The sequence below is a fragment of the Sander vitreus genome, chromosome 4 (genome assembly GCF_031162955.1).
Source record: "Sander vitreus isolate 19-12246 chromosome 4, sanVit1, whole genome shotgun sequence".
NCBI classification, from domain to species: Eukaryota; Metazoa; Chordata; class Actinopteri; order Perciformes; family Percidae; genus Sander; species Sander vitreus.
The window spans coordinates 33,909,808-33,936,437 of NC_135858.1; the positions used below are offsets into that span (position 1 = coordinate 33,909,808).

The 26,630-nt window shown below is 40.7% G+C and overlaps 5 protein-coding genes across 9 annotated transcripts; 2 read left to right on the forward strand and 3 right to left on the reverse strand.

The window, feature by feature from the left end:
• The first annotated feature begins 2,094 nt into the window (after positions 1–2,094).
• On the forward strand, positions 2,095–2,569 carry LOC144516357 (histone H3). Its single transcript, XM_078247583.1, has one exon. It carries the CDS (start codon positions 2,112–2,114, stop codon positions 2,520–2,522), a length of 411 nt encoding a protein of 136 aa, XP_078103709.1. The 5' UTR covers positions 2,095–2,111; the 3' UTR covers positions 2,523–2,569.
• Positions 2,570–3,275: 706 nt separating this feature from the next.
• Positions 3,276–3,660, reverse strand: LOC144517346 (histone H2A-like). Its single transcript, XM_078249426.1, has one exon. It carries the CDS (start codon positions 3,658–3,660, stop codon positions 3,277–3,279), a length of 384 nt encoding a protein of 127 aa, XP_078105552.1. The 3' UTR covers position 3,276.
• Positions 3,661–4,447: 787 nt separating this feature from the next.
• On the reverse strand, positions 4,448–5,302 carry LOC144517351 (histone H4). Its single transcript, XM_078249432.1, has one exon. The coding sequence runs from the start codon at positions 5,278–5,280 to the stop codon at positions 4,969–4,971; it is 312 nt and encodes a 103-aa protein (XP_078105558.1). The 5' UTR covers positions 5,281–5,302; the 3' UTR covers positions 4,448–4,968.
• Positions 5,303–6,328: 1,026 nt separating this feature from the next.
• Positions 6,329–14,877, reverse strand: LOC144517340 (uncharacterized). 5 transcript variants are annotated; one of them, XM_078249420.1, is made up of 8 exons: positions 14,794–14,877; positions 14,543–14,569; positions 14,099–14,380; positions 12,044–12,338; positions 10,246–10,299; positions 9,542–9,643; positions 7,931–7,971; positions 6,329–7,813 (listed from the first exon to the last, which is right to left on the reverse strand). In XM_078249420.1, the coding sequence occupies exons 1-4, from the start codon at positions 14,825–14,827 to the stop codon at positions 12,169–12,171; spliced, it is 513 nt and encodes a 170-aa protein (XP_078105546.1). In that variant the 5' UTR covers positions 14,828–14,877; the 3' UTR covers positions 6,329–7,813; positions 7,931–7,971; positions 9,542–9,643; positions 10,246–10,299; positions 12,044–12,168. The 5 variants fall into 5 exon arrangements, with proteins under 5 accessions (XP_078105546.1, XP_078105545.1, XP_078105543.1 ...); XM_078249419.1 differs by having other exon boundaries at positions 6,329–7,847; XM_078249417.1 differs by having other exon boundaries at positions 7,931–7,974.
• Positions 14,878–17,676: 2,799 nt separating this feature from the next.
• Positions 17,677–25,871, forward strand: LOC144516130 (histone H2B 1/2-like). The gene is made up of 3 exons (XM_078247328.1): positions 17,677–17,713; positions 23,600–23,934; positions 25,833–25,871. Exons 1-3 carry the CDS (start codon positions 17,677–17,679, stop codon positions 25,869–25,871), a joined length of 411 nt encoding a protein of 136 aa, XP_078103454.1.
• Positions 25,872–26,630: the final 759 nt, after the last annotated feature.

Here is a 26,630-nt window from a genome sequence, read left to right on the forward strand (position 1 = left end):
ACAGACATGCCTTAATAGTTGTGTTAATCACAATACCGTTGTTTGAATGACATATCTCCGTGTGTGACTAACATCATCCTTCCCAAGCAATCTAACATTAGCCCAGCATGGATAAAGTCCAGCTATGCATCCAACATATTCATCCGAACACAACTAAAATGTCACAATCCAGCCACTTGTAAGAAGTTTGTAATACTGGTTACATAGCTAGTTATCGTGTTTTATTAACCTTAATTCTGTTTGCCAAGGCTATATTTTTTTTGGCTTGCAAAGTAGCTATCCGTTGCTAACGCTAACGTTAGCTAGCTAATTTATGTCAAAAAGCAGTAGCTAACTAATGTTACTGCCAAGATATGGTTTCATTGTAAGACAGTGTAAACACATGACAACACTTGACGAGTCTTACAACACCTTTCTGGTCTCTAGTGGAATCATATCTTGGCAGTAGTTAGCTAACGTTTCTGCTTTTTGAGATAAATTAGCATTAGCAACGGATAGCTCCTTCACAAGCTATATAGCAACATAATTCAGGTTAATAAAATACGGTAATGTAACCAAAGTATTGAAAACTACTTACATGTGGCTATAGTGTGACAGGCCTACTGCTGTTCAGTCTCGCATTGCGAGACCTAGCTAACTTAGCTAGTTACAGTGCTGCGAGGCCTGTTCAGATGACATGTCGGCTGCAGTGTGTGAGCTAGATTGCTTGTGAAGGATGAGTCAAACTAACGTTAAACACGCAAGGAGATATGAGTCAAACAAAACAACGGCATTATAGTACACACAAATATGAAGACATTTATGTGATATAAGTCAAAAATACAAAATACTGACCGAAACGTGTTTTAATCCAGTAACATTAGTCGAACAGCTCCACTGTAGTCAGTATTTACTGTACCAACAGGTGTTGACTGAAAATTGCGGTGCAGCGCGATTTGAAGCCACTGCAGTGGGCGTGGTTTCCTTGGGGATTTGAATATTTTCTAAATATTTAGCTTTACACATGGTGACACGTTTAGATATAACATTTAGATTTAACATTTAGATATAATATTTAGATATTTAATCTAAATTTATTTAGAAATTTAGATAGGCCTATATATATATATATATATATATATATATATATATATATATATATATATATATATATATATAATTTCTGTCTCAAATGTGAGGAAAGTGAGTTAAATGTTGAAAATGTATCAGCTAAAAAATTGTAACCGAACTTTTACAGTCGGCACCCCATACAAAAGAGCAATTGAAGCTGTTAGTCTTCAGCACAAATAAAGACTATACATTACAAATTAAAAGCATGTTAACTGGTTGTTTTGAGATGAGAAAATAAAGGTGTCCAGAAGCAGTAGTATTTGGTCTTACAGTAGATCTCAGAGAAACAGGAAGATTATTCCAATATGAAAGAGCTTATTATTTGAATGATCTGCATCCAACTTCTTTGAAAATTGGAGGGACAAAGAAACAGGGATATTGCAGATATGAAGATCTACATGGAAACCAAAAACGGTTTCAAGATAGATCAGAAAGATTAACTGAACAGGTGAAGCTGACTTAATTTATTCAAACAAAAGACAATATAATAAAGTTAGAAGTCCTTCTTTATCTCCTATAAACTCGGTGACAGTGTAACTAATCAGGTGTGTTATGATAAAGAAATATTACATCAGTTGTTTTCAACATCCACTCAGACAAATAATGTTCTGACATCACAATGACAATCAAACAGTAACTCAATTTTACTTTGAAGTGTTCAATCTAGACAATGAGCAGGACAAATGAACCACTCTTTTGTGAAAGAAGTAAGAATAAAAAAAACATTCAAATTGTTATAAAAAAATACTTACATAATGTAAACTTACGCCCATTTGTAACCTACATGTTCCATTGTTTAGACAGCAGCCTATCTAGCCGCTGTGTGAGTTTTTACGTTTGAATTCCTTTTGTCCAATAGTGGATCAGCTACAGCCCGTGTGTCTCCCGGTCTGGACCAATCAGCGCTGCCCTGGCTCCGGCAGTTCCTTTATAAAGCCGCTGTTCACTGCAAGCACTATTCTTTCTTTAGCTGTGAACACAGAGAAGACTGAGAAATATAAATGGCAAGAACCAAGCAGACCGCTCGTAAATCTACCGGAGGTAAAGCTCCCAGGAAGCAGCTGGCCACCAAGGCTGCCCGTAAGAGCGCTCCGGCCACCGGCGGCGTGAAGAAGCCTCACCGTTACAGGCCCGGTACCGTGGCTCTGAGAGAGATCCGTCGCTACCAGAAATCCACCGAGCTGCTGATCCGCAAGCTGCCCTTCCAGCGTCTGGTCAGAGAAATCGCTCAGGACTTCAAGACCGACCTGCGCTTCCAGAGCTCCGCCGTCATGGCTCTGCAGGAGGCCAGCGAGGCTTACCTGGTCGGCCTGTTCGAGGACACCAACCTGTGCGCCATCCACGCCAAGAGGGTCACCATCATGCCCAAAGACATCCAGCTGGCCCGCCGCATCCGCGGAGAGAGGGCTTAAACTCACCACAGACCAGACTAGTCACACAACGGCTCTTTTAAGAGCCACACACAAACACTAACCGAGCAACAGTCCTGAAACGACAGTGATATACATCATATTGTTTATGAGAGTTGTATGGTTGTTATTGTCTTCCGATGTAGCCTACTGCAAACACTAACCCTAACAACTTGATTTATTGTTACACCATACAGATGTGTATTGCTTATCCGCTGAGGCTTCATGAAGACCACTAAATGTATTAATATCAAGATGTGCCCACCGGTTATACAAGTGGAAATGCTACCGAGAGGCTCTATAAACGGTAACTAGAAGACTTTTTATATACAATGGCAGAAAACAGATTAGGCAAATGAAGTACTACTCGGGCATATGCAGTGGGCTATACCTCTGCATTAGTTTTGTGACAAGGTTTGCTATAAGTGCCTATGCAAAAGCATCCCGTTGGATTTCATGCGTTAGGTTACCCGCTTAAATGTTGCAAATCAATGTGCTCTATGCGTAGGCTACAAATGGATGATTAATAAAACATTTTGTAGATCTGTAAAAGTGGGATATTTATACAGTAACTTGTACATAATTAAGACATTTGTCAAGTGTCACCTACAAATTGATGTTGCAATAAAGACTCACTTGGCGCACACGAAAAACAGTGTATTGTGTTTATGATAAGCCTAAATAAGGATTAGTCTTTAGTTGGATGTGTGTGGCTCTTAAAAGAGCCGTTGTTTTGGTTAAAGCCAGTTTCGGGTATTTACTTCTTGGCGGGCTTCTCGGTCTTCTTGGGCAGCAGGACGGCCTGGATGTTGGGCAGCACTCCGCCCTGAGCGATGGTCACTCCGCCCAGCAGCTTGTTGAGCTCCTCATCGTTGCGGACAGCCAGCTGCAGGTGACGGGGGATAATACGGGTCTTCTTGTTGTCGCGGGCAGCGTTTCCAGCCAGCTCCAAAATCTCAGCGGTCAGATACTCCAGCACAGCCGCCAGGTAGACGGGGGCGCCGGCTCCCACACGCTGAGCGTAGTTGCCCTTCCTCAGAAGTCTGTGGACACGGCCGACTGGGAACTGGAGACCCGCACGAGAAGAACGAGTCTTCGCCTTCGCCCTTGCCTTGCCGCCGGTTTTTCCTCTTCCAGACATCTTCGACTTTCTTTTAACACCGAGTCCTCACTAAAAGTAGAGAAATGATGCCGAACCCGACATTATATCTATCTAGCTATTTCGTTATTGGCCAGAGTGAGCGTAAGTGTAATCGTCCAATCAGAAGAAAGATCAGTCAAGTTGCTGTATTCACATCGACTCCTTTTTAATACTGCACGGCATTTCAAAATAAAGTGTGGTAGATTAAACCGGCAAATAAATATCTCCTTACATTGTTACTGTTCCCTTTCTTATTCTGTAAACTGCCTTTGTTTGTTAACACAAGTTAATGGCTTAGACACAATACTGTAAACACAAACACATTTCTAAATATTAAATGTAAAATTCCCGTTGGCACTATATTATCTTAATGTATTCCTACACAAAAGCACAGCTCGCTTCCTGTAGTACACCGCAGATGTGCTGTTTGTTGGATCAGACTTTCAGCGGTTTATGGACTAAGGCAAGAAAATTAAAACGAGGGATTATGACAGCGGAGACCAAATGCCGATTTATATACCCACCATATTTATAATCATATTTTTTGAAAATCATTTTACTAGGGAGGCAATCCCAGTTTATTTGAAGGTTTTCAGAATCAGAAAAGCTTTATTGCCAAGTACGTTTTTCACACATACAAGGAATTTGTTTTGGTGTTGTAGGTACATGTCACACATTCTATAAAATAAGAGGTTAAACAGAACAAATATATAAATATATAGTAGAAATAAAATACAAATTAAAATAAAAAAGTGCAGTACAGCAGCATGTAGAGCCAGAGGTGGAGATCATATTCATACATTTAAGTCACCATAAATAAGACCATATTCTGGACCTTATCTGGCTCTCCCTTTTCTCCAATTGGAGCGGTCACCGACCCAGAGAGCATTCCTGGAGAAGGCTGCTGAAACATTTTTAACAAGGCAATGTGCAATCTTATTCCCATTTCTGCTGCTCCTAAACCCATATTTGTTTTGCCTTTACATGATTTCTCTATTTAATTATGTTATTAAATGGAGGAAGAATGTCTGCTAAAACAGGGCTTTGTATAATGTTAACTTCATTTACAATTAGAATTTGTTTACCCATTTTTTTTTTAAACTTCAAAGTTTCCTTCCCTACATTTCTCTCTGAAATGGTCACATCCAAATAGTTCAATCTCATTATTTACTTTGAGGTTAATAGATGCGTTACTTTCCGATCCATCGCGACATTAACCATAGTTTCAATAATAGGAAAACGGTCTTCAGATGAAGTGTGTGGCTCTTAAAAGAGCCGTTGTGTTGTTGTAGTTTCTCCAGATCAGGTTTAACCTCCGAAGCCGTACAGGGTGCGGCCCTGCCTCTTCAGAGCGTACACCACATCCATGGCGGTCACGGTCTTCCTCTTGGCGTGCTCGGTGTAGGTGACGGCATCACGGATAACGTTCTCCAGGAACACCTTCAGCACACCGCGGGTCTCCTCGTAGATCAGACCGGAGATACGCTTCACACCGCCGCGGCGAGCCAGACGGCGGATGGCGGGTTTGGTGATGCCCTGGATGTTATCACGGAGAACTTTACGGTGACGCTTAGCGCCTCCTTTACCGAGTCCTTTACCTCCCTTACCTCTTCCAGACATTTTGAGCTCAGTCGACGTTGGATCGTTAGAAACGAATGAGCTCAAGCTCGACAGACCGGCTGTATTTACATCTTATCTGCGGACGTAAGAGAGGACAGACGGCGCCAACTTTGGTGGGCGAAGCCAAACCCAGCAGCCCGTCCCACATTATTTTTCAAAACGTAACATTTTTCTTTCCTTTTGATGATGATGTATCATGTATTTGTTTTATCCTTCGTGTCTTCCTGCCTCTATAGTAGTTTTATACTTCTGAGGTTCAGAGTGAAGGTTTACAGCCTCATATACCTGACCTTTGTTTAACATTTATTATAAAAATAATAAAAATAATAATAATAATAAGTCCTTTCTTTTCAAGGAATGAGTGGGCCTAAATTATGATAACTCATGGCTAACAAATAACTTTCTTTGTGAAACATCTCCTTCCTGCCAGGTCATCTTTCTCTGTAAATAGTCCTGATAATTTCTCCCCCCAGGAAATGTTTCCGATTTTGACAGCTAAATACATCATTTTAGCGCAGTGTATACGCAATGAAAACAATCGTACTTACAGGCATTGCCCTCACAGGAAATGGAATTATCTTTAAAGCAACTTATTCTTTTTGCAGAATAACCAAAGTTTCAGGAGACAGTGCGTGTAAAACATAGTTCTTTTCCACACGTGAACAGGAAGTAAGATGAACATATCCCCATATTTCAGGAAAATTACCAATTATGCCCAGTAGATGACAGCTCACACGCCTCCTCTCTGCATGGTCAGTTACCTTTAGATGACCTTTACATTTTAAACATATTTAAAATTAAAATGGTCACTTAATCTGCTGTCTTTATTTAGGCTACTTACATTAATCAAATTCTTCATTGGTTTATTAAGGTTAAATAGTCTGTCTCAATATTGTGTTGTAAATAAAATAATAGCTCATTAGGCCTACCTGCTCATTACATATTATATTACAGTAGATGACAGTGTACTCACTATAAATCATAAAGAGGCTAGGCTATAAGTAAGAAAGAAATGTAGGAAAAATGATTCAATAAAAAAAAAAAGTAGTTTGAAATGCTAAAGTACTTTTATTATTTATTATTATTACCTTCAGCAAGAAGCTCCTGAATGTTACATAGCCAGGGTAACCGTATTTATAACAACACACCTCAGCTGATCTGAGAAACCCAAGTGATGAGAGCCAACTGAGTAAAATATTAACAAGCTATTTATCATTACAGCATTTGGTATAGGCACCAGTAAAATCAATTAAACACTACAATTATAGACAATTTGACATTTCAACTAAGTGGAAGGACAAAGGTATGCATCAACATCATATGCTATATAGAGGTCAACCATTTAAAGGGATCAAAAGAAATCTGTCAACAGGATTGCCACAGCCAGTGTTGGGAAGGATACTTTCAAAACGTATTCCGTTACAGAGTACAGAATACATGCCCAAAAATGTAATTTGTAACGTATTCCGTTACGTTACTCAATCTGAGTAACGTATTCTGAATACTTGGATTACTTCCACCTTGAATTGCATTTTATAAGTGTAGGAATGCGGCCATCACATCCAGCTTACTAAACAGGCCTATTCTGGTGTGTTCTTCTGTTCCAACTGGCTGAATGTGTACCTAAACAAGCAGATAGATTTTTGTATTTGTAGTCCCGAACTGCATTTTACAAAAATCTAACCGCAGTCTAAGCTACCATGAGCTAATTTTAGCTAACGTTAGCTAACATGTCAGACGGGGCTAGTCTTTCAACGGCTCTGGGGCTAGTAAATCATCATGTAGGAGAATGTAAAGTCGCATGTCAACAAACAAACTTGTGATCTTCTCCCATTGTATGCACTATTTTTAATTAAAATATGCAATAGGGCCCCTGTTGTGGGTCACTTTTTTTTCAGTAGCTCTTGATTTTCAGCTCTTCATCATTGACAATTAAAACCAACTTCAAATTCATCTGGACCTCCTCCAATTTACACAACCTCTCATTTATATGTGTGTCTGTCATGAATCAATTAATGACACTTAAAGTGACTAACTGAGAAACATAATTTTTATATATATGCATGTGAAGTCACAGAAGTCTCAGATTAAATATATCCAGATACAAAAAACAATGTAACAACATATCAACAACAACAGAACACACAACAAATACAAGTAAAACAAATTATTAACAGGAGTAAAGTGAACTCATGCTTAATATATGAGTAAAACTAAATACATGTTCAGTCTTGACCTAAAATAAAGCTAAATCGAAATGCAGTTTGGAAACCAAGCTGTGTTTTGTCCGTCATAAACCTCAACTTGAAAGTTATATCAAACTGGGGAAACTTGTGTAAAAGTTTGCTTCAGTCTTAACCAGCAGTTTGGTTGATCTGATGAAAAGAAATTGTTATGTCCCCCAACATTAGTCTGGAATATACCACTCAACTTCAAACACAAGGTTTACATTTCTTACAGTCCTTGAGGGTGTCAGCATAGTATATCACCGTGCTGTAGACAATACTCTTCAGGCCTGATGTAGCTGGCTCTTCTGTAATAATGGAGTACATATGGTATGTGTCAAACTGGGAAAAGAAAGAAACCCACTGTAGCATCTGTTAATATATATGGAAAATGTATTTAATATTGCCTCTCATGTCATACTTACATTCTCATTTTGAGGCTCTTGGCTTTTTACTTCCTCAGAACCTGCTAGTGAGAGAGACACTCAATGTAAGATGATTGCAAAGGTTATATATACAATTATACATTTCTCTTTATTAAGATACGTATTCATTCCAGCTGATTGGAGTTAAGAATGTGATGGTCACAACACACATACTTGGAAAGCATCACACTTTAAAAGTGTACAAAATAAATCAGCTGTTAAGCACATTTCATGTGTGAAAAGAGCGTTAGACACGAGCAAAGGAGGTTATTTTTGTCTAAGTGCAGTGTTTCTCTCCCACACGCAGGGTTTACTTTCAGATTGAGATGCAGGTCTTTTTTTTTTTGTTCTGTTCATGTTGACACAAAACAAGTATACAGCAGGCAGGTAACAGACAGACAGATAACCACATTGAAACTTTACAAACTGGCAAGGAACAAAGCAACTGGACTGGTATAAGTACAGCAGGATCTAATGAGAGCGGATGGGAAGCAGGCGGGTGATGCAGGTAGGTGAGGAGGTGAGGAGGAAAAGTCAGGCAGACAGATGAATGAAGTGGAAGCACATGTGTACAGTAGATTGGTCTGGCAGTCAGGTGATGGGGGAAGCAAACGTGTGTTTGCCTCTGTCTCAGAGTAGGTCGGGACATGCCTTCACCATCCTAGGAAACAAATAATTGCATGGGGGAAGGAGGGAAAGTCCAAGAACATCTGGTGGATGAAAGGAGAATAGCAATGGAGGAGCCGGAGGAATAGAGAATGGGGCTGAAACATAGACAGTATATAAGAATGGACCAACAGATCCCGTTGCTCTGGACGGAGACCAGTGAAGGCCATTAGAAGCACTTTTCCGGTGAGTGCCGAGCGTTACTGAGCAGCCTCCAACTGAGAGAGACAACGTAAATGTGACGTGAGCAACCTGTTTGAAAGTTGTAAGTGTTCAAGAGAAATCTCAATCATTCCCAATCTTGCAGAGACGGAGAGCGTAGGTATATGTAAGAAGATAACATGGACACAGGGTAATTATTGCTAACTAAAATGCTAGTTAACATTAGTAATTCAACTTAAACAGCTAATGTAAGTCGAAACTGCCTGCGAGCTTCTCCTGTACTATACGGTAATTCCTCTACTATGCGACAGTAAGTCGCGTGGTTATGACACAATCGTTAGCCTATTTTTACAAAAACGTCTGCTACGGAGCCATAACGTGAGGTACAAGGTAATGGAGCCTTTTATACATTGTCGTGTTTCTTTAGAAATAAACAATGGACAAATAAAGTATTTAAACGCTTCAGATGTAAAGTTATTCGCTGTCAAAGTGACATCAACATGAATGGCGGTCAATGGAATGCTAACGTTGGGTGAATGCTTTTTAGCATCAAAATGGCGCCATAGGAGGTTCGGGTTGTGAGGAGACGCTTACCCCCTTGGGCTAAAGGGATAAAGGAACAAAGTGTGACATCCTCTCAAACTGAGTAAATCTTAAGATGCAACAATGCAATTCTCAAGTTTACTTACAGTGCATATGTAAAACTCAGAAAGAAACAAAAATGAACGGTTTCTGCACCCATGTAAAAACATTGTTTGACTGACAAATGAACCTAGTTCTCACCAGTTCTTCTTTTGTTGCAGAGAATTGCAGAAACAAGTAAGATGACGCCCACCGTGACTCCACAACCAGCAACAACTGCTGCAAACTTTGATTTCCACGTTTCTGCAACAATAGAAGCCATAAACAAGTCAGTTTTGCTTCTCACAACATGAACACAAAGCAGGAAGATATGTTCTGTGGATAACTACAGTGTTTTAACCACCAATACCAGTTCACACCAAATATTTAACGTGGAAATCAAAATGATGCTACTGATGTGCATAGTAAATTAGGTTCCAAACATTTTATCACTGAATTCAAGTTGAGGACATGTTATGAATAAAAATAACTAATAATGTATTACTTCCTTGTAGGACTGTGGTAATTCTTCCACTACAGCAATGTGCAGTGTGTCTACTGAAGATGACAGAGTCACCATTTTCAACTTTTCAAATATAAAATCTCAGCTATTTCTTAACCTTTCTCACAAATGGCATCACATCTAATATTTAAGCCTCAATTTGACCCTAATGTGATTTGGCTGTGCAATATCCACAACTCAAGCTAACTATGAAAGATACATACTACCAGATAGTATGTTACTGTAATATGTTTTATATGTTTTTTTATGTTTAGTGTCAGACGTATTAACACTCGAACATGAGTACACAGCAACAAACATTAACAGAAAAGCATGTTTGCATTTTGATGCAATAAGAGTTTACCTGTTATTTCATCGCCAGATTCTGGAGTCATAGGAGTCATACTAGTATCGGTTTCTTGAAGGCACAAAACATATTAACATCACAAATAGATATTTTCTCCCTTACAAATGTGAAATTATTGAGCTGCACACATCTTCACTAGAAAGGCTAACTTTTCACTGATGTTGGGAAAGTAGAGATAAAACTACCAGTGTTACTTGATGTACCAACAGTCCTCCCTGGTGAATCAACAAAGTACATTTCAAATGTCACAATACTATCAAATACATATTAAGGTCAAGGTAAACTTTAATATCCACAAGTAGGAAATTCATGTGGTCACCATTACACACTCCATCGTTATACAGCCTGCTGCATAACATTAAAAATATAAATACAAAACATTAAAAGAAAGAAAAACAAGAACAAGACAGACAAGGCAGTAAGAACATTGAAGAATCATGACAAGCATGTATGAATAAATAAAATAGTTGAGTGTTGATATATACAGAATGCTCATAGTTATGATTTGTCATTAATCAAAGTCACACTTAATATATCTGAACTTTACTGGACCTGATGTTCGTTTTGTAGGCATTACAGGAGTGAAAGCACCCAGGGCTGGACTGGGGTAAAAAATCAGCTCTGGTTTTAAGACCAAGACCAGCCCACCACAATCGGCCAGACACCACCTGTCCTCGCACTCCCCTTCAACACATGTAAGCAGGGTCCAAATCAGCACCATTTAGCAGCCAAATGCTGGTAAAAATATGCACGTGGCTGGTAGATTTGCTTAACTCACCAGCCAAAATGAAGTTACATTTTAACATTCACTACCTTTAATTACCTGGTGGACAAAACGTTAGTTTTGAACCCTGCATTCCAGCCACTAATACTGCTACTTAGCTGAGTGGTAAGTAAGAGAGTATGATAATGTACTCATTAATTCCAAAAGGCTGCCTGGCTCCTGATGGCAAGATGGCTAAAGGTTGAGGGTGGAGCATCGCTGTCTTATATTGTAAACAAGTGACAAGTGTGTATATTAAGCTAAAGCTGCATTTTGTACACAGTATGTGTTTGTGTTATTGTGGAATGTGGATAAATCAGAAAGCTATATGTTTGCAAGTCCCTTAGCTTGCTTATACATAACTAACATTACCTTACTAACAGCTAACAAGTCCTCTCTGGTAGACCAGGGTGCTAAAATAATCGTTTGACATGCTAAAAATCACTACCGGCACTTTGAGGAGTTCATTTTGCTGCCGATGGGGACGGGACTTAAATGTGCTCTTTCTCTACGGTAGGTGATCTCTCTCCTCAAGTGGGCCAATCATGTGATCTCTCTTCTCTCTATGGGCCGATCAAAAAAAAAAAGTTGTGCGGCCTATTCAGCCCACACAAATAGACCGGGAAATCTCCCGGTACTGCTGCTGGCCAACCCATGCCTGGAAGCAGCTGACCTACCCATACAAACATAGACAAAAGTTGGGAACAAAGGACCAAGCAGGCAACACCGTTGGGGCTTCCACTAAGAGCCTCGGAAGATAAGAGACCATTGGCCTAGGAAAAGGACTGACCTCTCTCTCTGCTCTACCATACAATCCAATACAAATATTCTGACATCAAAATAGTGTTTATGAAATTAACAAAAAGAATTTCTGTATCACCTGTATCATCGCCCACGTGTGGCATTTTGATGGGAATGGAGGTTCTGAAATCAGTGTTTGTCACTTCTAAAAGCATATTCACACCTGGATCATTACATCTCTCCACATTTCTTGTGCTGACACTGCATCAAGATATAATAACAGCCACTCACTGTGTATGGTGATGCACGACGTGTCACTGTGTGGAGATGGATAACTTTTCTTTCCAACCTTTACAGTGTAGAAACACATCACTTGAACCTCAGCGGGTGAACTCTGATGGGCCATCTTCAGCAGTTCAGTTCCTGTCAGCGTCTGCAGAAATGAGAGCCCTCTGAAATTTCCCTCCACTTAGAGTGAAGAAATAACACATAGACACAGAAACAGATGGAGTCTGACAGTTCAGGGTGACTGAGCCGGCCTCGTCGATCACCGCTGGATTCACTGTCAGTTTAGATGGAAGAAGAGCTGAAAATGAAGCATGTGTTTGATTAAATAAATGAAAAATGCATTTTTTCAAAATAATTCTAATTATACATTTCTAACAGCAGATGATGTCCATTAAAAAGCTTCTATTATTTATTTTGAAGACTCAAACCCCCATGTTCAATTTCCCTGGTGGAGGTTGCTGAGGTAGTTAAACAACTCCACAGTGGCAAAGCCCCAGGAATTGATGAGATCCGTCCAGAAATGCTTAAAGCTCTGGGTGTGGAGGGGTTGTCTTGGTTGACACGCCTCTTCAACATTGCGTGGAAGTCTGGGACGGTGCCTAAGGAGTGGCAGACCGGGGTGGTGGTTCCCCTTTTTAAAAAGGGGGACCAGAGGGTGTGTGCCAATTACAGGGGTATCACACTTCTCAGCCTCCCCGGTAAAGTCTACTCCAAGGTGCTGCAAAGGAGGGTTCGGTCGATAGTCGAATCTCAGGTTGAAGAGGAACAATGCGGATTCCGTCCTGGTCGTGGAACAACGGACCAGATCTTTACTCGCAAGGATCCTGGAGGGATCCTGGGAGTATGCTCAACCAGTCTACATGTGTTTTGTGGATCTGGAGAAGGCGTATGACCGGGTGCCCCGGGAGATACTGTGGGAGGTGCTGCGGGAGTATGGGGTGAGGGGTCCCTTCTCAGGGCCATCCAATCTCTGTACGACCAAAGCGAGAGCTGTGTCCCGGTTCTCGGCAGTAAGTCGGACTCGTTTCAGGTAAGAGTTGGCCTCCGCCAGGGCTGCGCTTTCTCACCAATCCTGTTTGTAGTATTTATGGACAGGATATCGAGGCGTAGTCGGGGTGGAGAGGGGTTGCAGTTCGGTGGGCTGGGGATCTCATCGCTGCTTTTGCAGATGATGTGGTCCTGATGGCATCATCGGCCTGTGACCTTCAGCACTCACTGGATCGGTTCGCAGCCGAGTGTGAAGCGGCTGGGATGAGGATCAGCACCTCTAAATCGGAGGCCATGGTTCTCAGCAGGAAACCGATGGAGTGCCTTCTCCAGGTAGGGAATGAGTCCTTACCCCAAGTGAAGGAGTTCAAGTACCTTGGGGTCTTGTTCGCGAGTGAGGGGACAATGGAGCGGGAGATTGGTCGGAGAATCGGCACAGCAGGTGCGGTATTACATTCAATTTATCGCACCGTTGTGACGAAAAGAGAGCTGAGCCAGAAGGCAAAGCTCTCAATCTACCGGTCAGTTTTTGTTCCTACCCTCACCTATGGTCATGAAGGCTGGGTCATGACCGAAAGAACAAGATCCAGGGTACAAGCGGCGAAATGGGTTTCCTCAGGAGGGTAGCTGGCGTCTCCCTTAGAGATAGGGTGAGAAGCTCAGTTATCCGTGAGGAGCTCGGAGTAGAGCCGCTGCTCGCTCTGCGTCGAAAGGAGCCAGTTGAGGTGGTTCGGGCATCTGGTAAGGGATGCCCCCTGGGCGCCTCCCTAGGGAGGTGTTCCAGGCACATCCAGCTGGGAGGAGGCCTCGGGGAGACCCAGGACTAGGTGGAGGGATTATATCTCTAACCTGGCCTGGGAACGCCTCGGGATCCCCCCAGTCGGAGCTGGTTAATGTGGCCCGGGAAAGGGAAGTTTGGGGTCCCCTGCTGGAGCTGCTACCCCGCGACCCGACCCCGGATAAGCGGATGAAGATGGATGGATGGATGGAACCCCCATGTTAAAAGCCACTTTGTTGTTTGTGCTCAAACTGTAGCAAGACATCATGATATTAGTAGCAGTGTTCACTCACTTCGAACAATGATGGAGGATGGATCACTGTCAGGAGATTGAGACACGTGAAGGTAAAAGCACGTCACTTGAACCTCAGCAGGTGAACTCTGATTGGCCATGTTCAGCAGCTCAGTTCCTGTCAGCGTCTGCAGACAATGGAAGCTTTTGCCAGTTTGTCCTCTTACCATTCGAAAATAACACTCAGACAAAGTAAAATGTGATGGAGTCTGACAGTTCAGTGTGACTGTTTCTGTCTGTGTGATCACCGCTGGATTCACTGTCAGGTTAGGTGGAAGAAGAGCTGGAAGGTAAACAAAGGTTTAGAGGTAAACGTTTTATATCACATACATAATAGTTGCATTAAGATAAGATTTCTAATGGGCAACTGTGATTTATTGCACGGTATAGAAAAATTGAAAAAAAAGTACTGCACAGGCAAATTGTCAAATTAGAAGAGACTGACCTTGTGCTTTCATCTCAGAAAAGGAATCTGTTGGAGAAAAGAAAACATGTTAACGAGTGAAACAGACGTAATGGTAAAATAAACCCTTGAGCTCTAAAACCGGATTAAAAAGTTTAATTAAACATGCTGCTACCAATATATAACGGCTTGATTTTACATATTAATCTGGCTCTTGCAAATCAAATGGACCTGTATTGGTGTGTATCTGCCTACATTTACAATGAAAGAAAGTGAAAAGAGGTTTAACTTACACATGAGGACGACTAACAGCAGGTGTCCAGCCATGATGAAACTGAACAATGTCAATGTCCAAGAAGACTACACTTGTATGTCTAACTACGTGGACCTTGGCATACTGAAAGTGTCATTTTGCGGAACACATTCTCAGGAAAACCACAGCAAGCATCAGAAATGAATCACACTGACAGACAGACCACAGAAACAGGCAACCATGCATTTGACATCATTAATAAAGCCCCAGTATGCGTGGTACTTTATATTTAGGTCACATCTACCCTGTTATTATATATAATGTTATTATATATATATATATATATATATATATATATATATATATATATATATATATATATATATATATATATATATATATATATATATATATATATATATATATATGTTGAGATTGCAAACTCACAGAATGCATACATAATAGATAGTTTTAAACTGCAAACGTGCTGGAGAGAGCAAAAGACTGATCATTGAGAAAGAAGCAGAGGGAACTGTAAACAAAAGGACATCTAATCAAACGAATAAAAGACCGACAGTTTACGACTACACAAATGTTTTGTTTGCAAGTTTTAAGAGTTATCTTTGAGGTGACATTGTGTTTGCTTGAGTTAGTGTTTTTTGGTTGATACTTGAGAAATTTTGTTTGGAATTAAAATCACAAAAAATAATCCCATAGTTTTAGTGCTGACATGTATATGTACTGAGCATCCATTGATTTAGTTTCTTACTGCTCACTGCCTAAACGGACTGTGCTCACATCTCTTTATCTTGTTTTTTTTCACATCTTTCTACACCCATCATACAAACCTGATATAATACCATGAAATATAACACGTTGACCTTTCTGCCTATTCCATCCTTGCACAAATGAACTCTGCATTACCTCCACTCACATCGTATCACACTTTCATGCTCACAGCATCATGCATCCAAAATAACTTTATTCTGACTTTGCACAATTGCTAAGGATCAAAAGCACATTTTTAACCTCCATGCAACAATTTGGTTTCCTTTGCATTGCAGCCACACAAAGCTGCTTCTGTAGACTCTTGGTCTTGTTTCACTGTTGTTTTTTCTGTCATTCACTGGACAATGTTTCCAGTAGCTTGCAAAGTATGCACTTTCCATTCTGACCGTTGATCCTTCCCAACAAGGGTGTAGGTTTAGTTTCAACATTGGATACATTATAACCAGGGGGTCCTCCCCGATGATACTTTGAGCGTCAAATACTTCCATTTTCTGCATTCTGGTACATTTTTTGCAAATTTTTTGTTTTTTTTCTTCATAGATTTATGGTGGGATCTTTATTTACGTTAAGGCAATTATTATTATAATTAATTAGGGGTCCAAGCCCGAGGAGGCTGGGATCATGCGAATGCCATGCAACGCGGATCCCAGTACCAGCGAAATCACATCTCCATTTTTTCACGCTCATGTTGTGTTATTTACACCACCATGAGAATACTCAAACATTAATTTCCCCACTCTCACACGGAGCACACACACGGATGTTAAGACTGTGAGAACCCTGACTACAGTGACCACAACCTCATATCACCAAACAAAGACTTCCTGGAGATACAAACAGAACATGAGTGTATATGAAATGTGATGCTGTGGTCTTACCTGTGTGCTGAAGGCAAGCGAGCATTGACTGAGACCCTTCTGCCCCCCACACTCCTGGGCTCAGGGGTCTTTTTATAGGGGGACACCTCCTACGACATCATCACTGATCACTGGTTGGTAGCACGTGTGTGGTGCCACGTATGCACCAACAGACACACTACGCCATCACTCCTCATTTCATTTCATCCACCTCTTCTTTTGAGATTTGGTCCTACAAAGATAAGTGAAATTCCAGCTAGGGTTTGGTTTCTACTTTGGTCTTCCCATTAAAAGACCTCAAATTAGATTTGTGGTCAAGACATAAGGCCTAGAGGTCTGACAATAAGTACACAGTAACAGTGAAGTGGGCTTTGTATTAGGAACTAAAATGATGTGATTTGTTTGGATCGGCCACCAAACAGGTCAGGAACAGGTTACGATAGAAAGTCAGGACTGCAGGGAAAATCATTGGTGCAAACCTGCCAGTCCCATTCAGGCAACCCAATTTACAATTGATCATCCAATCAACTGATGGAAATTGCATATGAACTGTACATGCTTATGGATATAATTTTTCCAACTCCCTATCCCAGATTGTAGAGGCCCATTCGATAAAGTGTTCCCACAGGCATTGTTATCATTCAACACACTATGAGGCGTGCACAAAGGAAAACATGCCAGGTTGCAGAGATTTCACACATAAATCCATTCAATGCATTGCACTAATGCAGTGGTTCTCAGTTTTTTTTCAATAATGTACCCCCCTTTGAAATATTTTATAAGTACCCGCTGACCAGCACAAAACATTTTTGGCAGAAAGAAAAGAGCCTAGCTACATAAAGAGGCACAATACAGCACTGTGCCATCAGTGTCTGACTCACTAAACAATATTTTAACTGAAAAAAACACTTCAAAACTACATTTCAAATATTAAGGATCACTAAATATATTCATACTATAGTGTACAATTATTTTAGGAATTACACATTACTGACATGGAAATTTCTGGGTCTTTATAAATTATAGAGTGTAGTCTAGACCTCCTCTATCTCTAAAGTCCATCCATCCATCCATCTTTCGTCCGCTTATTCAGTGTCGGGTCAGGGGGTAGCCCAGCTCAGCAGGGACCCCAAACTTCCCTTTCCCCGAGCCACATTAACCAGCTCCGACTGGGGGATCCCGAGGCGTTCCCAGGCCAGGGTTGGAGATATAATCCCTCCACCTAGTCCCTGGGTCTTCCCCTCCCTAGGGAGCGCCCAGGGGAGCATCCTTACCAGATGCCCGAACCACTTCAACTAGCTCCTTTCGAAGCAAAGGAGCAGCGGCTCATCCGAGCTCCTCACGGATAACCGAGCTTCTCACCCCTATCTCTAAGGGAGATGCTAGCCACTCTCCTGAGGAAACCCATTTTGGCTGCTTGTACCCTGTCTACAGTGTCTTGAGATAACTCTCCTTATGATTTGAAAAGTTTGGAATTTATTGAAAGTTTGAAATTGAAAAAAATAATCTCACTTTCCCCTGTAGTACTCCAATGTACCCCTAGGGTACACGTACCCCCATTTGAGAAACACTGCACTCATTTAAAAAAGGGTTCTAAGGCTTTTAATTGCCATAAAGAACAGGTGAGTGTGGTAACTTTCTGCTCTGGTTAGCTAATTGACCGGACGTAGGCCTGGATCTAGGCAAAGGCATTCTAGGCACTTACCTAGGGCCCATTTGCAACTAGGGGACCCAGTAAAGGAAAAGTCAAAGTATATTTTTTTGGAAAGTTTAAAAAAAATAAAAATTTAAATGTAAATTTCAATCTAAACTTGTATGATTTTTTAAGTGTATATATCTTCATATTATTTTAATAAAAAGTACAGTAAAGGAAAAACTTAAATCGTGGAAAAATGTGTTTCCTGTGCCGTATGTAGGCTACTACCACTTTTCTGGGATGCTTGGGGATGCAGCAAAGCAGAAAAATGAAAAAAGAAAGAAAGAAAACAACAAAGAGGGGCTCTACACAGTTTATCTCAGGCACTTCAAATAAGCCTAAATTAGATGCATTAAAATGCCTAAATAAATAAATTAGCATAATAATCAAGTGGCAATTAAAAGTAATGTTGTTTATTCACCAAATGACAAAGTATCCATTTGGAGGGGAAGTGTTTGGAGTGTAATCTTTCCATTAATCCAGCTCTGACCGGATGTCATTTTCTGCCACATGGGATAAAACATTCGGTTCAATCAAGCTAGCTAATGTTTTTTCTTAGCTTTTTAAAAGCAATAGGCTAAATCAAGGCATCAAGCCCAACAGGAAACCCATCAACTACTTGGATAACATTATTTTGATCAATATTTAATAGAGCTCAACAGTGTGGTTCGGAAGGTAAAATTCCATTCCTATTCTGCATAAGGATTTTGATTATTAACCATACTGTCTAAACCATCCAAGGTAGACTTACCACGAGCTATGGGATTGGGAAACAATGGTTTATGCCCATTTGGTCTAGATATGAAGGACATTTTTGGTCATAATTACATTAAAAGTCAGATAGAAAATTTAAAGAGAGGAAATTAAAAAGAAGATTATTTTACTAACCTACCAGGAATAAGCAGGCCCTGATTAAACTTAACAAGAAAAAAGAAATTTAAAAAGCAAATTTAAAATGTATAATGATAATTTGTAAATGTAAAAGTGATAACGAAAAATGTGAATTTGAAAAAGCAAGATTGGAAATGCTCAAACTGAAAGCTTAAATTATAAAGGTGAAATTTAAATGGCAATGTAGATTAAAAAAAGGGAGCATCAAATTTGAAACTCAGAAAGGAAAATGAAAAAAGCTTAATTGGAAATATTTAAAGTAGGGCTGTCAGCAATGCGATTAAGGGCCGAGCATAATGCGTTAATTTTTATTAATCGTATTAATTTATTTTCACTTCACTCTGCTTTGTGTCGTGCCTAACAGGCTACTATTCTGCCGTACTTCCTCGTACCACATCCTGCTGCTGCAGGAATAGCAGCGCGGTTTCGGGGCCTCATTCTGGTGCCACTGATATGTCTGCGCTTCTCTCTGATGCTCTGAAACAGACGTTACAGGCATCGCTGCACGTGACGCTAGTTAACACTATCAATCAATCAATCAACATTTATTTATATAGCACTTTACAGTAACCAAAAGGTATCCAAAGTGCTTCACATCAGAAACCAAGACTAAAACACACATCATATAACATATCATACAATAAAAAGAATGACACATAGAAACAATACAATCAGAAAAGGTTACATATAAATAGGAGAGGGAAATTGTCACACCACTACTATGTATTAAAAGCCTTTCTAAACAGATAAGTCTGCAAAAGTCTGATCACCCCCACCGTTTGTACTTTGACCTTGGGACTTCTAAAACCAGCTGATTTTAGGACCGCAAGGACCGGTTGTGCTCACGCAGGGTTAAGATCTCGGACAGATACTCCGGGGCCAGGCCATTTAAGGCCTTGAAAACAAACAATAAAAATCTTAAAATCGATTCTATAACGCACAGGGAGCCAATGTAGGGTGTAGAGAATGGGAGTGATGTGTGCGCGTCTAGATGTATTTCTTAAAAAGCAAGCAGCAGCATTTTGTACAAGTTGAAGTTGTGAGATGGAGGTCTGGGTCAGACCAACATAGAGAGCATTACAATAATCCAACCTTGAACTTATGAAAGCATGAATAGCCTTTTCTAGATGATGCCTGTTAAGGAAGGGTTTAACTTTAGCCAGGAGACGAAGCTGGAAAAAGCTCATTCTAACAACATTGCTGATTTGCTTATCAAATTTCATGTTGCAATCAAAAGTAACCCCCAGATTTTTTGACAGCTGGCTTAAGGTATGAAGCCAGGGCTCCCAAACTTACAGCTGGACTGTTAGGCATACCTGAAGTACTAAAGACGATACACTCAGTTTTAGCTTCATTCAAATGAATAAAGTTTTGTGAAAGCCACAACTTAATATCATTAATACAGCTAAGCAGGGAGTCTAGTGCGACACTGTCATTCGGTTTCATAGGCAAATAAATTTGTAAATCATCTGCATAACAATGAAAAGACAACATATATATAAAGAAAACAGGATGGGGGCCAAGAATAGAACCCTGGGGTACCCCACAGGAGAGAGGAGCAGTTGACGAGGATAAGTCACCAATCATGACAGAGAAGCTTCTATTTGTCAAATAGGATCTAAACCATGTAAGTACTGAGCCTCGGATGCCTACACACTGATCAAGGCGAGAGAGGAGGACTGCATGATCCACTGTATCAAACGCCGCTGTGAGGTCCAACAGCACTAAAACAGCCGGATTCCCGGCATCCACAGTCAAGGCAATATCATTGTGCACTCTAAGCAGTGCAGACTCAGTGCTATGACGTGATCTAAAACCAGATTGAAATTTTTCAAACACACAGTTCAGTTGCAAAAAGGCTTGTAACTGTATAAAAACAACTTTTTCCAAAACCTTTGACAGAAAAGGCAGATGTGAAACTGGTCTAAAATTTGACAATACTGTGGGGTCAAGCTGAGGCTTCTTAAGTAGGGGCCTGACCACAGCATGTTTAAAAGCAGCTGGGACAGAACCTAAACTAAGACAGGAATTAAAAAAAGTAAGAAGACTTGACCCAATGGTGCTATTAAAAGCCTCCTTCACTATCCTGGCAGGAACAATGTCTAAAGGACAGTTGGTCGGTTTCATGTGTTGCACTACCTCAGTTAGCAATGTCAGAGAAACTGGCTTAAATTCCCCCAAACACAGCAGAGTGCACAGGAGCAGCAGGTACAAACACATTGAAATTAGCACTGGCGTTTTGCCTGACAGATGCAACTTTGTCAATAAAATAACAGAGAAAATTCTCACATGTACTGTTTGAAACATCTGTCGGAGCAGAGGTGCATGGATTCACAACAGAGTTTATCACATTGAATAACACTCTAGGTTCATGGCAACTGCTAGCTATGACAGATGAGAGATGCTGCATCTTCGCCACCTTCACAGCCTTCTGGTATGCTGCTAGACTGTCCCTTAATAAACCCAGAGATACATGCAAATTGTCCTTCTTCCACCTTCGTTCAGCTTTTTCTGCAGTGTTGCCTAAGGGCCCTTGTGGTGTCATTTAGCCAAGGGTCCGCCTTAGGTTTAATAGTTTTAGTCCGAACAGGGGCAATAGAGTCTAAAATGTCAGTGCATGTGGAGTGGAACACAGAGAGAATGTTATCTGGGGAAGAGGGAGATACCAGACCATTCTTTGCATAAAACTGTGAGCCCACAAACGCAGAAGCAAACTCTCCAGCTGTAGAGGAGGTGATGCAGCGGCGCCTAGAAGCTGAGGATATAGGCCTACTAGCAGGTGGCGGAACACTGATCTCAAACCTGATGGGGGAAGTGATCTGAAATACCAGTTTCTGTTATTTCACTGAGTGAAACTGAAAGCCCATATGAGATGATGAGATCCAGGGTGTGGCCAAGATGATGTGTCGGCCCTTCCACACATTGATTAAGGCCAAATGAGTTCAAAAGAGTTTTAAAATCATGAGCAAGTGGGTTAGAGGGGCAACACACATGGATATTTAAGTCCCCACAAACCAGGAGCTTGTCATATTTAGGAACAACATCAGCTAAAAACTCTGAAAACTCGCTCATAAAATCCTTGTTGAGTTTTGGTGGGCGATAAATAACTGCACACAACACAGGAGAATCCAGATCAGCCACAAACAGCTGAAGCTCGAAACTATTATAACAGGATGCAGGTAATAATCTGCATCTGTACTCATCTTTGAAGAGAGTGGCCAGCCCACCACCTCGACCTGACACTCTGGGCGAGTTGAGGAAAGAACAGCTGGGGGGGGAGGAGCTCCGAGAAGGCGCTGTCATCACCTGGTTTCAGCCAGGTTTCCGTCAACAACAGAAAGTCCAGCGCATTTGTCGTAAAGAAGTGCATTCAATATAAAAGTCTTATTCGTGAGTGATCTAGTGTTGATCAGCACTATACACGACAGCAGCTAACGTTAGCCTACTGCTAGCTAGTAGCTGGATTAAACACGGTTAAAATGCTGACAGCTAACGCTAAACGGTGTAAAGTTTGACTGTATTTCACTGTAGAGGATTCAACACCGGTATGTAACAGTCTGCAGCTGCTGTTGTCGGGAAAAAACACAGACAGTGCGTTCAATGAAACTGGTAATTTACATCCTCGTGGTGCATTCAAAGTTGTTTGTTCAAATGTGTGACTAGATTAAATATATAATAAACAAATACAAATCTTAAAAATCAAGTTCATAAAGTAACTTTCTTTGCATTCATTTGATTCCCAATCAAGATACACTGGTAAGAATGGCTTGCCATTGTTAATATGTACTTAAAGACAGTTCTGAAATGCAAAATAATAGAATTTTAATCGTGTGATAAAACATGCGATTAATCGCGATTAACTATAGAAATTCAACAATTAATCGCGATTAAGAAAATGTAATCGTTTCACAGCCCTAATTTAAGGTACAAATATGTAATATTTGTGCTGCAATAAGTCATAAGATGACCATGACATGTTATCAGATATTAGGGAAACATGCAGTGGCACCTCCAGGGATTTTTTTGGGGGTGGTCAGATGGGGGCCACTGAAAATCTTGGGGTGGACCACCAAAACCAAAAGCCATAACAGAATTCTAGAAATTCTATAATGCTGTTGTTGTTGTTGTTGTTGTAGCAGGCAGGGTCTTTGGTCAGTTTAAGCCCTCTCTCCACGGATCGCGACGGTCCAGCTGGATGTCTTTGGGCATGATGGTGACCCTCTTGGCGTGGATGGCGGTGGATTTCTGGTAGCGACGGATCTCTCTCAGAGCCACGGTACCGGGAATGTAACGGTGAGGCTTCTTCACTCCGCCAGTGGCCAGGGCGCTCTTTGCTATTTCTACGGACTAGAAGAAGAAGAAATAGGTAAACAATGGCGGAACTGTTAGCAGCATTGACGTTAATGTCAAAAGCGACTATGATGATATTGGATTCACTTGATGAGGAAGAACAGCTGTTTTTGAGCCTGCTTGCAAAGAAACGAAGAAAACGAAGGTGGAATGTTTGTCCTTTGAATAACACCAGACATAAATATGGTGAGTTCAATATCCTTGTGAAACAAATGAGGATGATAGACGAAGAGAAGCACTTTGAATACTTCAGAATGTCCATGAAGGGCTCAAGAAGGCCGTGTCTAAGAGCGTCAGCAAGACCGGCAAGAAGAAGAGAAAGACCAGGAAGGAGAGCTACGCCATCTACGTGTACAAGGTGCTGAAGCAGGTCCACCCCGACACCGGCATCTCCTCCAAGGCCATGGGCATCATGAACTCGTTTGTGAGCAACATCTTTGAGCGCATCGCCGGTGAGGCCTCCCGTCTGGCTCACTACAACAAGCGCTCCACCATCACTTCCAGGGAGATCCAGACCGCCGTGAGGCTGCTGCTTCCCGGGGAGCTGGCCAAGCACGCCGTCACCAAGATTGTTCATCCTGAACATCCAGACAGACAAGTTGATGCTCACTTTAACTTTTCACTGGATATGAATCAATTGGTATATTTATGTAACAAAATGTTACATAATTTAAAAGCTTGTTTTTTGCAAAGTGAAGACTGAGTTGACAGTCCTCTTATATTTCCACCTACATCGATCACACAGCTACAACAAAGGTCATTATTACCTGACACAGTAACAGCTACAATGATGATACTTTTTAACTTTAGGGGGAAATATATGGCTGGCTCTCTGTTGTATATTTATTTTATCTACTTCATCTAAGATGAAGTAGATAAGATAGATAGTAAGATAGATAGCCTATTGGAAATAGTAAGATATGATCCTTAAGTGTGCCATTAGTGACAGAATAGGCTAAGAATAAAAAGGAAAGTGGTCTTTGAGGATGATGTGGTGGCTCTTAGAAGAGCCTTTAGTTGATCAGACGGACTACAACTGCAGCTCACTTCTTCTTGGGTGCTGCCTTCTTCACTTTGGGCTTGGTAGCCTTTTTTGCGGGGGCTTCCTTGGCTGCAGAGGCCTTTTTGACTACTATGTTGGGGCTCTTGGTCGCCTTTTTGGGGCTCTTTGTGGCCACCGCCAGATGGCTGTCACCTAAGACTGGAGCTTCCAAGTCCGACAACATATCGGAGCAAATGTGCAATTGGCCATACATTTTTGTAAATGAAAATTAATTTAGTGGTGAAATAGCAGACGAAAAAAGCAATATAAACGCTTAAAATGTCTCTCTGCTTCTGAGTTTTAGAAATACTGGAAGTTTATTCCATTCAACTGCAGCTGTGTATAAAAATGTATTTTTGTCCATTAAACTCTTGAATCTAAATATTATAGCATGAGTTTAACAGCAGGATACTATGATCCACAATATCAAAGGCCTTTTAGAGGTCCAATAAAATCATTCTACAGAATTTACCTGCATCAACATCCTTTCTGATGTGGCCTGTTAAATATAAAGGCAGCTTTCAGTGGAATGGGATTATCTGAATCCTGACTGCTTAGAGTTTACCAGTTTGTCGGTTCCAGCTGTCAGATAAGCTATCTAGCTGTCTTTGTGGGGGCTATACCTATCCAAAGATGTCTATAGAGATGGAAACGTTGGCAAAGTCTGAGTCTGAGTGGAGACTGATGTTGATGAGAAATGGCCCATCAGCACGGACAAAAGGATACAGACTTGGGCGTGGGATATGAAACTAATCAAACACTCCCATTTGGTGTGATGTGTAACGATGGTGGTTCAGACTTGGCTTCAAGTCTCCAACGACCATAACGACTGTCGTTATGGTCAGCCAACAATGTTTTATTACGACAGCCGGAGCACTAACCAACCAAGCTGGATAAGGTATGCTACTTGCTGACATGTTTTTAAATTAAAAAATAAGATAGAAACAAGATAACTGAAATTGGGTTTGAAATGTCAAAGTGATCTTCAAGGGAAGTCAATTAATGTGTTGTAAATACTTTGCCTCAAATACAACACATATTCTTATCTCCATACAAATACATTTACAAAAGACAAAACTAAAGAAAACTAAAACAAAGACAATATTATTGAACATTCACATTATTCAAATGATTGTGCGCCATCTACCTTGCTAACTGACATGTCATATAAATATGTCCCTCCTTAAGCCTCTATATTACACTCAGTCTTCAAACATTGTGCAGGGCTATATATATAATATATAACAAATTAGCAGTAAAACAAATTATATATATATATATATATATATATATCATCTTCTGACAATGTATTTTGGGGAGTTGCAGGAACATTCATTTTGGACAGTTTGTCAATTGTTTTAAGGTCTCTTTCCACTGGGTGTGATGTTTAGGGGTAGACTATAGTGCTTTATTCTGAGCTTTTAACAGCATGTCCCTATCTTTTTGCCCTTTAGTCCCTGCACAACATTGGCAGTGTTACTGTCTTTGGCTGAGTAAACTTCATCACAAGACTCCTGGCTGGCTATTTGAACATTTCCCTGACTCTTATATTGGCTCTCTTGCATCTGTGTCAGAGTCGAACAAATGATATCTTCATCATTATTTGTAGTTCACGTGGTGACTTCACATACATCGCAGCATAGCTCTGCCTGACTTTAGACCAAATAACTGGAATACCTGTGTGTTTGTTGGGGGTGTGCAGGAGCTTTCAGTGAATGGAGCTGGTGTCATCATATGGCCTGAAGGTAAACCTGGTTAATGGGGGTGGAGGTAGGGTTTGGGTAAAAGAAAAGATCATCTCTGGCTCTGACTGTCCTCCTTTATCTTTCTCCGACCATCCGCTGACTACTGGCCGAAGACTTGCAGTCAATCGTTTGTATTTTGGGAAATGTACTTCTTTGTCACAAACTGTGATTTGTTCCATTAGGAAATGAATCCCTCGCAGCTCACCATCATGTTATCTCCTGCTGCCATCTGGTGTTCACCAACTTAACACATTACAGCCATCATGAACCTCTGTGTGAACTGGACAATATCAAGAAAATACACCTTATAAACTGATTGGATTCCAATGGTGATCCTGAAACTAGACTGAAGATGGCAAGTCGCTGTGAACTATAGTCAAGAAAAATAAATCTTGATTTTAGAAAAAAACCCAAACAAGTCTAAATATTAACAGGACTTTAAAGAGTTATTTACAGAGGAAGATGCCCTGACAGAAAGAACACGTTTCATTCAGAAACATATTTGTA

Excerpts from the sequence above, each read along its gene's own strand:
- LOC144517346 (XM_078249426.1), bottom strand. The coding sequence starts at position 3,660 with ATGTCTGGAAGAGGAAAAACCGGCGGCAAGGCAAGGGCGAAGGCGAAG.
- LOC144516357 (XM_078247583.1), top strand. The coding sequence starts at position 2,112 with ATGGCAAGAACCAAGCAGACCGCTCGTAAATCTACCGGAGGTAAAGCT.
- LOC144517340 (XM_078249420.1), bottom strand. The coding sequence starts at position 14,827 with ATGGCTGGACACCTGCTGTTAGTCGTCCTCATGT. Across the intron at positions 14,381-14,542 it reads TTCTGAGATGAAAGCACAAG|CTCTTCTTCCACCTAACCTG; the intron begins GTCAGTCTCTTC and ends TTTACCTTCCAG. Across the intron at positions 12,339-14,098 it reads ATCCTCCATCATTGTTCGAA|CTCTTCTTCCATCTAAACTG; the intron begins GTGAGTGAACAC and ends CTTCATTTTCAG.
- LOC144517351 (XM_078249432.1), bottom strand. The coding sequence starts at position 5,280 with ATGTCTGGAAGAGGTAAGGGAGGTAAAGGACTCGGTAAAGGAGGCGCT.
- LOC144516130 (XM_078247328.1), top strand. The coding sequence starts at position 17,677 with ATGCCCGAACCACTTCAACTAGCTCCTTTCGAAGCAA. Across the intron at positions 17,714-23,599 it reads ACTAGCTCCTTTCGAAGCAA|AAGGGCTCAAGAAGGCCGTG; the intron begins AGGAGCAGCGGC and ends AGAATGTCCATG. Across the intron at positions 23,935-25,832 it reads CTGAACATCCAGACAGACAA|TCCCTGCACAACATTGGCAG; the intron begins GTTGATGCTCAC and ends TTTGCCCTTTAG.